At 36.1% G+C, this 14,179-nt stretch overlaps 1 protein-coding gene across 1 annotated transcript in view; it reads right to left on the bottom strand.

Annotated features, from left to right (window-relative positions):
• Window positions 1-14,179, bottom strand: part of TRDN (triadin) — a 370,489-nt gene that overhangs the window by 127,401 nt on the left and 228,909 nt on the right. Inside the window, exon 14 of the mRNA XM_036871396.1 lies at window positions 8,592-8,621. Coding sequence (XP_036727291.1) covers window positions 8,592-8,621 — 30 coding nt within the window. The remainder of the gene's footprint in view (window positions 1-8,591; window positions 8,622-14,179) is intronic.

Below are 14,179 nucleotides of genomic sequence, written 5' to 3'. Positions count from 1 at the left end.
ATTGTACTCTCCTTGAAAAAATTGATGCATTCCCAATACAAACATTAACTTATTCATATTATTATGAAAAAGAAACAGGTGATGATGGCTCATGGGTTACTGACGAACATATCATTTATTTAGTAACTGCTATGTAGTAACACGCATTCAGTGGTCAAAAGCCATCTATTCAATTTTTAGTCTTTTGGGTGTTCAGCCTATATCTGAGAAATTTATTATTTCCAGTATTTTTATACCATGAAACTGTCTGTTCCTATCACTTGAAATTAAAAACAAGTGTTTTTTTTTAACTTGTTTATTTTAGAATGGAGGCATCTTAAATTTTTGCTTAGAATATTTCATTCTGTATATTCTGTTTTCTTTCTTTTACCTCTTCTGTAACTTAGTTTTTAAATTATCTGAATATTACTGAAATTAGAACCAAAATAATGAACTATGAATTTATACTAGCAAAAGACTGTTCTCTGGCTGACAATTATATGGCTTAAAACCTAGAGCAATAGATATTCACTAACAATTTGGAAGTTAATGAATCTGTGTGCCTTATAGTGATGTAGATGGATCATGATTATAGTTCCACAATGAAGTAATGGACCTAAAATGTTTGAAGATGACAGTGAGTAGGAGACTGTTCACAAAAGGCAGTTAGATTGTCAACTGAATTGTTTTATGAGAAAATGATAATCAGTAACAGTAATAGTGTGGTGAAAGTAATAACCTACTTCCACAGAAGTAGAAGGTGAAAACACATTTTAGGAGAGCAACTTGGGAAAAAAAATCTAGAAAGTCATTAAAATGAGCATACTTTTTGACACAGTAGTTCAACTTCTACATTTCCAAGGAGAAACATGCAAAATTGTCATAAGAAAATCTTATAGGAAGATGCTTTGTTTGTGACATTGTTTTATACCTCTAAATAAGGGGAATATTAACCAGTACCCTCCGTACAGTAGGGGAACTGTTCATGGGATTCATAGTATATCCACATAATAGAAAAACATGGTCATTAAAATGATGTTTTGCAACGTCTTCTTTCTGAATTTCTATTTTTTCTGTAATTGGGTTATGTTTCACGTTTAAGAGAAAAACAAACTTTATTTTTTAAAATAATATATCCTTGAAACGAAACACTTATTTATTGAGTAAACATTTATTAAACACTATTGTGTCCAGCATGGCTTAGTAAAAAGAATTTTTGACTAAATTTTTCTTAATACCTGCCACCTCACCCCAAAAACCCAATCGTTTTCTTGCTATTCATTTTCTCATCAGGAACTATAATGAAGTGGACCAAATTCATGATCTAAAACAAATGTGCTTTGCAAGCAATTTCTCATTCGTTTCCTTGATGAGTAATTATCCTAATTAGGTAAGCAGTTAATTCAAATATTAGAAAAATATTATATAAAACAATTCCATATAAGAATGTGATAAATGTCATCTATCATCTTACTCATATGTCTAGCTATTTATTAATAATATGCAGTGGCCACCCTTTTGGAGACACAGATTCTCATACCACAACAGATGAAAGTATGAAGTGGATAGTTCAATGGCTAGCACGACTTATCAATTAGTTTGGCCCCAGTATACTGGGATAGGATTTCTGCCTGTCCAAGAGGTTCTGTGATCCTCGTTGAGCAATCTTTTGAGCCCAGAGTACAGCCAATACGCAAAACACAGAAATATTATGGTGGGCACCTACAGTTGAAATACAATTGAAGGTAACGCTTGGGAAGAATGTTTGAACAGCGGCTAAAATGTGGCATATTAGGACAAGATTATTTCCAGCCCCCCTATTTTTCAACTAGATGCTGGCATGGGGTAGGGGCGAAAAGCTTAATACAATATATGTAAGTCTGGAATGCCTGTTGTTTTTAATCTGTTTTTCTTTTCCCTGGTAATAAGAATTGATAAATATTATATTAGATATCCATTGTTCTGTAATAAAAGAATACAAATAACATGAAGTCCAGGGTCAGGTAAAGTACATCACTTACTGAGATAAAGAAAAGTATTTCATAAAGTAGAAATGTAAAAAAATAAGTCATGATCTAATCAAGCAGGTCTTTAAAGTTCAATATATTTGCTGTAAGAACTGGGAGCTGTAGTGAAATGTACTTAAAATGTCATCATAATTTCATGTCTTTTGGTTAGGAGTCAACAGAGCAGCAGACTTATACAAGTAAATACCTGAGCAACCAAAAAATATAATGCTTAAAATTGAAAGATCACATACTGACCCTAAAGAGCTATTAGTCCCAGCACTTAATACTCATGCTATTAAACTTCATTATGCCCTCTCAGCACTCTGCTGAAATGGCTTAAAAATATTATAAAGGCTTACTTGGTGAATATACCTCCCTAAAGGCCATCTGCCCAATAATCTGAACAACAGTCTTCTATTAAGAACATCGAGACCCACAGCAGCTGATTGAAAAGCAGTGATGTGTTTGCAATCTGTTCAATCCATCACTCACTCAACTTTAGCGATGTATCAGGTATGGTCTATTATGTTCATGAATGATGCCAGAGGAAAATGAAATACCAATTCATATTGAAGGGAAAAATTAACTCTCTGATAGTCTAATAAATCAGGTAATGAAGTATGCCATGTGTGTGTGTGTGTGTCACTTGCCAATTGGTATCCTTATTCAATTACAATAACAGAAACTTTGCATTGTTTTTCAGCATGATTCCTCTTCAGATCTCAATGATGAAGCCCTAGAATTTAGGACTAATTCTCACATGCATTCAACTCTACTTGGTCTTGCCCTAGTTACAGTAAATAATAAATCTCATCTGGCTAGTTCTCAATGGAGCTGTATTCTTCAGAAGATAACCTGTGTTGAAAAACCCACAGGCTTGAGGACTTCCTTGGTGGTGCAGTGGTTGAGAATCCACCTGCCAATGCAGGGGACACGCGTTCAATCCCTGGTCCGGGAAGATCCCACATGCCACAGAGCAACTAAGCCCAAACGCCACAATTACTGAGCCTGAGCTCTAGAGCCCGCAAGCCACAACTACTGAGCCTGCGTGCCACAACTACTGAAGCCCACGTGCCTAGAGCCTGTGCTCTGCAACAAGAGAAGCCACCACAATGAAAAACCCATGCACGGCAATGAAGAGTAGGCCCCGCTCGCCGCAACTAGAGAAAACCCCGGTGCAGGAATGAAGACCCAATGCAGCCAAATATAAATAAATAAAATAAATAAATTTATAAAAAAAAAACACCCACAGGCTTTCCAACCCCTAGGATTTCATCAACGAAGCTGAGGTTAGTTGAATGAGATCTACCTAGATCTGCTAGTGCAACTCCAGTAGCAGCTCATGATCATATACCCTTAAGATAAAATTGTTAGTAATTGACTATAAATTCCCAGACCTAAAAAGCTCACTATAATACAACTCCCAATTTGAAAAAAAAATCCTTTCTTGCCTGGGATATGAAAATTTTAGCGCCTACTCTTACTTCTTGTGGCTATAATATTTATCTTAAGAGTCCTAGATATTACTGATTCATTCACAGAATAAATATTTGTTGAGCAATGTACAAACTAAGGAAATGTGTTAGTTCCTGTAGGGGATAAAAGTGAATTAGACATGGTTCCTTTAGTCAAAAGTGTTAAAGTCAAGTAAAATAGAAGGAAAATGATGCAAGTAATATGAAGTACAAGGGGCATGAAATAAACAATACTAAGGAAGTACACAAAAACTCTGAAGGGAGATTATAAATGAAAGAGAAAAAATATTTAATTGGGAGGGTCAGACAGTCATCCTAGAACAGTGGTCCCCAACCTTTTTGGCACCAGGGACGGGTTTTGTGGAAGACAATTTTTCCACAGATGAGGTGGGTGGGGGATGGTTCAGGCGGTAATGCAAGTAATGGGGAGCGGTGGGGAGCAGCCAATGAAGCTTCGCTCGCTGGCCCGCCACTCACCTCCTGCTGTGCGGCCCGGTTCCCCGGGGGTCGGGGACCCTGGTCCTAGAGGGAAGAGAATTTATCTTGAGCCCTAAGAACACTGAGTATTCATAGAAGGAAAAGGAAAGGGTAAGATCTATTATGATAATAGCAGGGACAATGGCTAGACAGCACATTGTATATGTAAAATTGAAAGTGACAGTATGGATGAAATACATAATATATAAAGGAAGAAACTGGGTGGGAGAGTAGGGTACAGGTTCCACCACGGTGCCCTGGTGGCTTTGCACTAGCCATATATGCCATTCAGGCAAAGATCTGAACCACAGCTAATTCTGAGTCTGGCAGGATGTCTTGTGATCCTTGAAGAACGTAAGAGGATGGGAGGCCTATGAGGACTTTCTATGAGGTCATCTTCCACATGCCTCTGTCTCTCCTGGAGGTTGTCATGAGACAACTTCTCATCACCTCCTGGGTCCTCCTGCTGAGAACCCTTTGAGAATAGACCTGCAGACCACTGGCTGTAGTCCAGATTTGAGTCCTCAGCAAAAAGGTGTCCCTAACTTGTGTTGAATTATCTGGTGTGTTGAATTTTTCGTGTGTGGGACAAGGACAATGAAGAGCTGGCACCTTTAGATACCCTTGCTTTTGCTGGCCATGAAAGTAATAAATTGTCTCAATCTCAAAAGAGATCACTGTATTTTTACTGGTGGAATTTGTCAGGCCTTGGCTTTGACTTTGCCTTGATATGTGCTTGACAGGAGGTCAGGAAACATTCTGTGGGGACTTAAATTACAGGTTAAGGCTTGTAGACTATGTTCTGTGGTCAGTGTGGTGCCACTGACTATTTTAAATAGGTAATGACATAAAGTGTTTCATGAAGTCAGTTCAGTATTTTGGAAGAAAATATTTAAGGAAAACATTACAGGCAGAATGATTATTTAGGTCAGAGATACTCAAATTTTTTTATCTCAGGACTCCTTTAAAAATCTTAACAATTGTAAAGGACCCCAAACAGCTTTTATTTATGTAGGCTGTATCTACGACATTTATAATTTTAAAAAATAAAGTTGATAATATTTTAAAATATATAAATATATATTTATTCATTAAAAAAATTTAAAACCTGTTACCTGTCACCGTAAATATACTTTTTATGACAAATACATTTTCCAATACCAAAAAAATGATGAGATGAAGGACTTTGTTTTACACTTTTGTGAATCTCCTTAATGTCTGGCAAAGATAGTTGGATTCGCATATCTCCTTAAGCATTCATTCTGTTGCAATATCACACATTATGTAGCTTCTGGAAAACTCTAGTGCACACTCATGAGAGAATGAGAGTGAGAAGGAAATGATAAATCCATATTTTTATAAATATATTTTTGATCTTGCAGAACCACTGAAAAGGTCTCAGGTACTTCCAGTAGTCCTTGACCACATCTTGAGAACCTCTGATTTTCAAGATCGTTTCCCTGGTTCATGCAAGAGGTTAGTAAGACCAACATGAGGTCACAAACGAGGATGTGAGGTCGCAACTGAAGGAATGGAGGCTGTGAGTGAAGATTAGCTTTTCTAATTACTTTAGGATGGATTAGACAAGAGAGTTTAGTCAAATTAAAAATTCCGGAGGACTAAATTTTAGTGGCAAAGGAAAAACAGGAGTCAAAGTTTACACTACAATTTGAGTCCTGGTGTCTGCAAAGAGAATGGGATGACTCTATAAGAAGAAATAAAGGAATAAGCATATGTTTATAAAGAAAAATATAATTTGATTAGGACTTTGACTTTGAGAACCTGATGGACAGTAAGAACGTGTGTTAATAAATCACAAGGAAAGTGTCTGCCGAGGGAGAAAGAGTGGCAACTTCAGTAGAAAAAAGTCTCGTCACAGAAGGACCTCAGCTGAACATTTAGTCAGAAATGTTACTCTACTTAGGTTAAGATATGCTTGCTCTGACACCAAAACTGCTAACAACAGTAAACTTGATGGGGAAAGCTCAATGGAGCCAAGGGTCTCGCTTGCTAAGTTTTGTGAAAGAGATTTGATGAGACATGCTGTAATAAGATCTTAATGTGAACAGCAAATCTTCAGAGTTCACTAATGCAAGAAGCTCTTTGTGGCCTGATGCCTGCTTATCATAAAGAAGTTCATATGCACTTTTATTTGTGTTTTAAAATTCACCACAAAAACTTCTCAAGAGCATTCTAATTAAATCCCTGAAACCCCCCTTATTCTCTTTTTCTTCAGGAAAGTTGTCAACCATTAGTATCTTTGACTATATCCAAAAAGGTTGAACGTGAATAAACTTTGTGTAAAATAAAATACTGAAAATCCAAATTGTATGCCACCTGATGATTTGTATTAAACTTGCCTCATCTGAGGAAAAATGTGCTTCCTGCCTCTACGGAAAAGATTTCTATAATCTTTATTGAGATCATCGAAAATAAGAAACAAGAACCAAGACGCTTAAGTCCATATACCTCCTCTGCTTTGCTTAAAAGAAGATACAGAGAGGGAAATAGGAACTCGTGAAATGTAAAATCAAGCCACTGCCTAGAACAGCTGGCCCTTAAGCCTATTCTCCTACTATACATTGAGAGCAATGAAAATTACGCTGAATAGTTTTTATCTTAAATATCATCATCTTACCAATTTAAAAAGTTTTCCAAACAAGAGATGAGAGATAATCTATGAAACCCTTTGGAAATGACAATTTAATAATAATGATGATGATAGTGATGGTAATATTAAGAAATAGTCAGGAGTATATGTTTTATATATTTCACAGCTGGTGATGGACACTGGATTACTTGAATCTCCAAGAGCAAAGCTCTGCTTGGGCTCCCCAGACTCTTCCAAAAATTGTCCATTGCATATGGACAATTTTGCAGAAAAGTGAAAAAAGCCACATAATTCAGGAAAAACAGAACCAAGCATAGCAATGAGGGGAAAAAAATACATATAAAGCTTATAGCTGTGAATTGTAACTTGACTACTGTTTCATATACCCAAAAGTCTTCTAATACTTTGGTTTGAATGCCAATGAGTGGAAAAATAACTGTTCATATTACTCCTTTACCTAAATCAAATGGTAAATTGTTCTTTATTCAGAAGAAGGAAGGATGGAGGGAAGATAAACATCTTTGAGCACTTACTATCTGTCAAAAGCTGTGTCAGGAACTTACTATCTCTTTTTTCTTGTAAGGTCTCTGTATACACACCACAATGTTGATCATATAAATGATATAATTTCCAAAATGCACTGAAATATTTGCTATGTGTATATGGGGAATTAATACTGATTTCTATGCCTTTATACTAAACACAGTGATATGTATTAGTTGACTTTTATGATACTATGTTTTTTTTCTCCTAGGTAAGTAATAACCAACTAAAATATTTTCTCCTTCTCAGATCTATTGACTCTTAGATTCTTGTTTAACAGAAGCAGAATGTGACTCCCAAGCTATCAGGACTATGTAAAATTCTGATGATACTAAATATAAAATATAACACTTGTTTTCTTATTTTTTCTCAGATCATACGAACACTAATTAGAATATAATTGTCATTTTCAAAGTCATAAGTGATTGCTTATATCTACATGCTATTTTCACTGAGAAAATAAGCCTAGATTAATAAACAGTAGTGATAGCTAGAGACCCTATCTAAGAGTAGTCAGGCTGTGCATTAGAAACATCTCTAAATAGATTCACAGTGACTTAGAAGGCCTTAACATTCCCATCAACTTGAATAAAGTTTAGACAGTTTTCTTCTTGACTATAGGCCCCTGACCACCCTTTTAGCAGAGCATTTACTTTAGAAAACTTGCAGTTGTAAATTCTTTCTCTGTCCCTTTGAAACATAAATCTTCTACAACCAGAAATATCTTTCTCAAGATCTGCAAGACATCACTTTGAAACATAATCATCAAAGGAGGTAGCAGTCCTATATCCCAGTCTCTGTGGAAGGGTAGGAGCCTAATTTCATAGGAAATTAAAAAACCCAGATGGCCTCATCACATTGACCAGCTCCCACCCCAAACCCACCAACATCCTCCAGTGCTTTTCTACGAGCTCACACCAGAACTTTAAAACTCTCATTTTTGTTTCAGCAGAGTTGAGTTCAATTTCTCCTCTTGTAAACAGACTTGACCCCTATCGCAATAGTCTTGAATAAAGTCTCTCTTGCCTGTATAAGTCCATCAGGTGCAGTCTCTTTTTGACAGCAGGGAATAAATGATTCCATATCAAGACATCCTGACAAAGGGAGGTGGAGTGCAAGTGATGGACTATGGCTTATTTTCAACATAATGAACAAAATAACATCAGTTGCTTGTCAGTGTGTCAGTATGAGAAAATGGGTCTGTATTTTACGTATTTTTGAAATTTGATAAAATTGCTAATGAAATAGGAGGCCCGGGATTTTGAGAGGTTGTGTTTTACCCCCTGTATATTGAGAAAGATTAGATTAAAATTACTTTTTAAAAAAGTAGTTCACCCTTTCACGTGAAGTGATGTTCTAGAAAAAACACATTCACACAAAATGTATGCACATAATAGATCCAAAGTAAACACAGACAAGCTGGCAGTCAAAATTCAACTCTGGTTATTGGTAAATTGTTCACACAAAAAGCATAGTGGAACTTTGCATAAAACATACCTTCCTTCTTTTCATCTTTTTTAGTTGCTGCTGAAATAAGGGAAAGAAAATAGTGTTAAAACATATTAAATAACCATTCCTCAGAAAACTGAGAATATGAGGATGTAGTGCATATATTCATAAACTTAGTGGTTATCAATGCACAAATTAATTCATCCAAATCTGAAATAAGAGAATAAATTGAAAATATTATTTCATATAAAGTTTTTCTTTTAATTCAGATATAAACATAAAACCAAAAAAGGAGAATAAAAATATATTGTTACACAGACAAGAAGTTAAAATAATAAGTATGTGTTTAGCATAATTCCATTTTAGGTTTGAAATTGTTATATCTGACCAAACCACAGTCACTTCTAAAATAAAAGGAATAGATCCACACAGAAAATAAATGGAGTCCATAAATTATCTGTGCCTAGTTACTGAAGAATTATATACCAGTTTATTTTACATAGTTACAATAACAGTGTATAAAATGTATCATTTCAGAAAGTTAATGAAAATCCCACCCTCCTTTTAGCAAATGTATATCATCATTTACATAGAGAAAAGGCGCGGCACACTTTAATTACCTTTGAATTCTGACTTCCTCTGTGGTGGAATTCATCTAATCCTAGATCATGAGTCTAAACTAGGATCCAAGCTGTAGTTTATGTGTGTTACTGGAAGGGAGCATTTGCGGGAGGCTCAGTCATCTTGGAATTGTTCCAAGCAAACCTATGATGTCTTAAGCCACATTAACTGAATCAGAGGTCATGTACATCCCTTAAGGTAATTCCTCCTGTGAATTTGGGGGACCACTTTCAACCAACATCCAGGACTACATTGGATCTATATTCTGTTCTACAATTGCCAAAACACTTTCATGTACATCCTCTCTTTGGTCTTCATAACAACCTTTTAAGAAAGGCAGCCCAGAGCAAGAAAATAAGCCTTAGAGACATCAAATGATTTACACATGTTCACATAGTGAGCAAGAAGCAGAATTGGGTATAAAAATCAGGAACAAAAGACTGAAAGGGAATATATTTAAATTTATTATTTTAATGTATTACAGACCTTTTAAAATCTGTTTTCTAAATGTTATTAATATACCATTACTTTCAGAGTAAAAAAGTAGATTTACAAGCAAATTAATTCTACTTTGTCACATTTGTTTCTTTTTAATGGAGTTTTAATTAATAGCACACAAAATGTAGAGAGGATTTATATCTATAATGTTTTTAAGTTAAGAAATTTGCCTATTCCAATGATATAGTGAGGAGAGTAATAAAGATAACTAAAATGAATTAAAGGATATGGACACTGTCGGATAGATTTCAAAGCCACCAGGTATTATTTCAGCAAACCCTCTGAGTTTGACTCAATAGACTTATTTGTAGTTAGTTCTTTGCTTTACAAATAAGAATTTCCTTCAAGAAGCACCATAATTTTCAACATCACCCACCATGTATACATTTGATTCTGGAATTCACTTGAATTTTACCTGGAGCTTGTAGAATAAGGACAAGAATTGAAATGGTGTTGTCCTTTCAGATGTTGCAAAAGAGGAATTTACTTTGTTTTTCTATGGGAGATTATCTCCAGATATCTCCCATAATTTAAGTCATAACCTCTCTCAAGTTGGGTCAAAGGGTGAAGGTAGAGGGCTCTTTCAAGAAAAACAAAATAAAATGACACAAAATCACAAATTAAAAATTGCTGTGGTCCTTCCCAGGGTCCTGGGAGGGTCTCTGGCAAGGGAGTGGCCCTGATCCCTAACTTCATCAGTTGAGCAATAAACCCACTCTTTCTGAGGCGCAACCAATGCCAGAAAGAAGACTGAGAACATGAACACACTTTGAAGAACCATCATCTCTTATGAATTCCACAGAGAAGAAAAGCTCTGAAACAAATTTCTCAAAGAAGTGGCAACATCTTTTGCAGCTACTTTGAATTTTTTTGACTCCTAAATAATCCAAGAAGAACGATGTGCACAAGTGCACGTGGGTGTGCAGGTATGTGGGTATTACACACTTTCCTCTTCCCCATTCTAACATTCTTAAATAATTTCAGCCCTTAACTTTACAGTAACAGAGAAAAGAGCTGAACCAAGGAGTTTGACTTATTCCTTCATAACTGACACTGGCTTTGCTTCTTGCCCTGTATCCCTTGAAGATTGGTGGGTTTTACTCACTGTCATCTGGAAAGCCATGTGATCTGTCAAGCTGGATTCCCGCCCAGAAGTTAATCAAAACCAGGGTTTCAGGGTCCAACTGTTTCCAGAATGGTTTTGTAACTTTTGTTCATGTGTCCCACTGCTGGCACTCAATTCAGCTCACCTGACTCTAATCTATTTAACTGGATTACAATGGCTGGATGACTGATTTACTGAGTGGGAGTGATTCTTAACTATTTAGCTCTTGTTTTTCACATCGTAATGAGACTGTAATGAACCCTGAAATCTCCACCAAAAAACTGTTAGAACTAATAAATCAGTTTAGTAAAGTTGCAGGATACAGGATTAATATACAGAAATCTGTTGCTTTTCTATGCACTAATAATCAACTATCAGAAAGAGAAAGCAAGAAAACAATCCTGTTTAAGATTGCATCAAAAAGAATAAAATACCTAGGAATAAGCTTAACCAAGGAGGTGAAAGACCTATACTCTGAAAACTATAAAATACTGATAAAGCAATATGAAAATGATACAAAGAAATGGAAAGATGCCCCATGTTCTTGAATTGGAAAACTTAATATTGTAAAAATGTCCATACTACACAAAGCAATATACAGATTTGATGCAAACCCTATCAAAATACGCATGACATTTTTCATAGAACTAGAACAAATAATCCTAAAATTTATATGGAACCACAAAAGACCCCAAATAGCCAAAGCAATCTTGAGACTGCGATGGCTAATATTTTAGTTATTTTGTTCTTTTTTTTCTCTAATAGATGGGATACTTTTAATGTTTGCTTTGAGACCAAAAGGAAAAAAAATACACTGAAATACACTAACATAGATGCATATAGACCCATCTTTCTTTTAACTGAGAAATAAGTTTACTGTTTAAGCCACCCATGATATTCTGTTATAGCAGCCCAAACTAAGATAGCATGTGAATCTACAATTATCTCAGTAGTTGAAAGGAAATAGAGATACCATTTTCCTGGCTCAGTGTACTGTTCCCCTTTCCAAATGTACACCCACCCACCCACAGGACTCCACAGGCACATCCCTAGATTTATGCACAGAGTAAGATCCAATACCCTGGTACATCATGAGAGGTAAGTGGCAGCACCACACCAGAGTATCAACTGCAGTATCTTGAGATGGGAATTTAGGAAATATTTGATGTAGACCCATCTTTTTTTTTTTTTTTTTTTTTTTTTAGACCCATCTTTTAAGGCAAGTTCCATTATGGTTCCTGTCCTCACTCGGGCATTTCATTCTCAACAGGTGTCTTCCTAGCTGTTACACCTAACTGATTAAAAAATGATCCTGGGGCTTCCCTGGTGGCGCAGACTTCCCTGGGAGTCTGCCTGCCAGTGCAGGGGACACGGGTTCGAGACCTGGTCCGGGAGGATCCCACATGCCGCGGAGCAGCTAAGCCCGTGCGCCACAACTACTGAGCCTGCGCTCTGGAGCCCGCGAGCCACAACTGCTGAAGCCTGGGCGCCTGGAGCCCGTGCTCCGCAGCGGGAGAGGTCACCGCAATGAGAGGCCCACGCACCGCAATGAAGAGTGGCACCCGCTCGCTGCAACTGGAGGAAGCCCACGCGCAGCAATGAAGACCCAACACAGCCAAAAATAAAAATAAATAAAATAAATAAATTTATAAAAAAAAAAAAAAAGATTCCTTATTTCTCTCCTTCCCTTCCCCATTTTGGTCTATATTCCATTCCTGCACCACAACTTATTGTGTAATATCTATTAACTAGATTGATATCCCATCTAAGTTCTAACTGGCTACAGAAAAATCATTGCCTGGATAACATTCCGTCTGCTCAACATAAACCTGCCCAAAAGTGAATCCTCTTCTTTTCCCTTAAGCTCATTCCTTCCCCTGGGACTTATCACTATGACAATTACAATGATCCTATTCACCAACACTCAAAAGCTCAGTACCATTTTTATTTTTTCCTTGTTTCATCTGTATAGTTTATCAAATATTATGTCTTCAAAATGTTCACCTTATTTGCATTTCTCTAAAGTCATTTGCGCCATCCTAGCTAAGGTTATTGTCTCATGTCTTGATAATGACAACAACCTTTCATAATTATCGCTAACTCTTTATATCTACTTAAGTCATCCACTTACTAGCAATGCTTTTTTTTCTTCCAGTTTATTTTTTAGTCATGCTACAAACTCAAGTCACCCCTCATCCATGAGGAATCCCTCTTACTGAAAATCACTTTGTCTTAATTCTTTGGCATTTATTATCTCTACAATTCAATTCAGCACTACAAGATATTCAATTTGTGTTGTTACTTAAATTTCTCATATCTCCAAATTGTAATCTCCTGTAGTGTAAAGACATTTATGTCATTGTCTTCTCAGTGCCTCCAAACTCTTTGTTAAAATAATTTTTTAAGTACTTCCAGCAAAGAATGCTATATCTTAATTATAATTAATATGTACATATATACATAATTTATATAAAACTAGGGTTTAAATAGTTCCTTTGTTATAAAAGTAAAAAAATTAAATAAATGAAGAGATATACTCTAACTTTTACCCCACTATAAACATCACTGTCAATTTTGTCACTGTATCTATCAAAATTATCAGTCTCGTCTATAGCAGTATTGCCATCGTGTTTAAGCTGTCTCCACATGGAGTACTTGCAAATATTAATTACTTCTATGCATAATTTAATTATGCAGCTGTGGTGTTATAAAACTTGTCTACAAAAGGTCTACTGAGTATGTGCACAACACAAGTGACATTTATCCCTGTTTGGTGTGTCCCTGCTTTGATGTGTCATTACAATTTAGTGAACATATATATATATAGCCCCTAACTCTTGCCTTGTACACTGTTCTCAATCAGCACTTTCATCTAATCTCATAAAAGGATAGTTTTACAAGCCTTCGAAACTCTACCTGATTATTCACTCAAAAATAAATGCTTTATTCTGAAAGCGTTAAGTTCTGAGTCTGCCTAATCCAATGTACTTGGAATGTAAAAGTGAAGAGCCCATGGCCCCAAGCTCAAATCTGAAGCAGATTTCCAGATATCTCTTTAATTCTCTCCCCTGAACTCCTCTAATAGGAGGCTGAAGTAACACTAAGTGCCTGCCTCGAGTCATAGTTCCACACCTACCATGACCTTCAGAAGCCTCAGTTAAAACAGACTGTGCCAGGCTATTGTGCTTTTTTATGAGAACATATATGCATTAACTGCAGTAATTCTTGAACTAGGTAGTCATTCACTTAAGGAATCTGCTCTGAGCTGCATTTTCATGAATAGAAAACACAAAAGTGATGATAATATTTGCCCTGCTTTTCTACCTACCATAATATTAATGACATTCCTGATCAGAACTCTTCTAAAGAAGAATCAGTTTTGTTGAGCAACCCAATGATCAAATGAAAACTA

Source organism: Balaenoptera musculus, chromosome 12, assembly GCF_009873245.2.
Source record: "Balaenoptera musculus isolate JJ_BM4_2016_0621 chromosome 12, mBalMus1.pri.v3, whole genome shotgun sequence".
Lineage (NCBI taxonomy): Eukaryota > Metazoa > Chordata > Mammalia > Artiodactyla > Balaenopteridae > Balaenoptera > Balaenoptera musculus.
The sequence above is the reverse complement of the archived record's forward strand: the minus strand, read 5'-3'. Positions and strand labels throughout refer to the sequence as shown.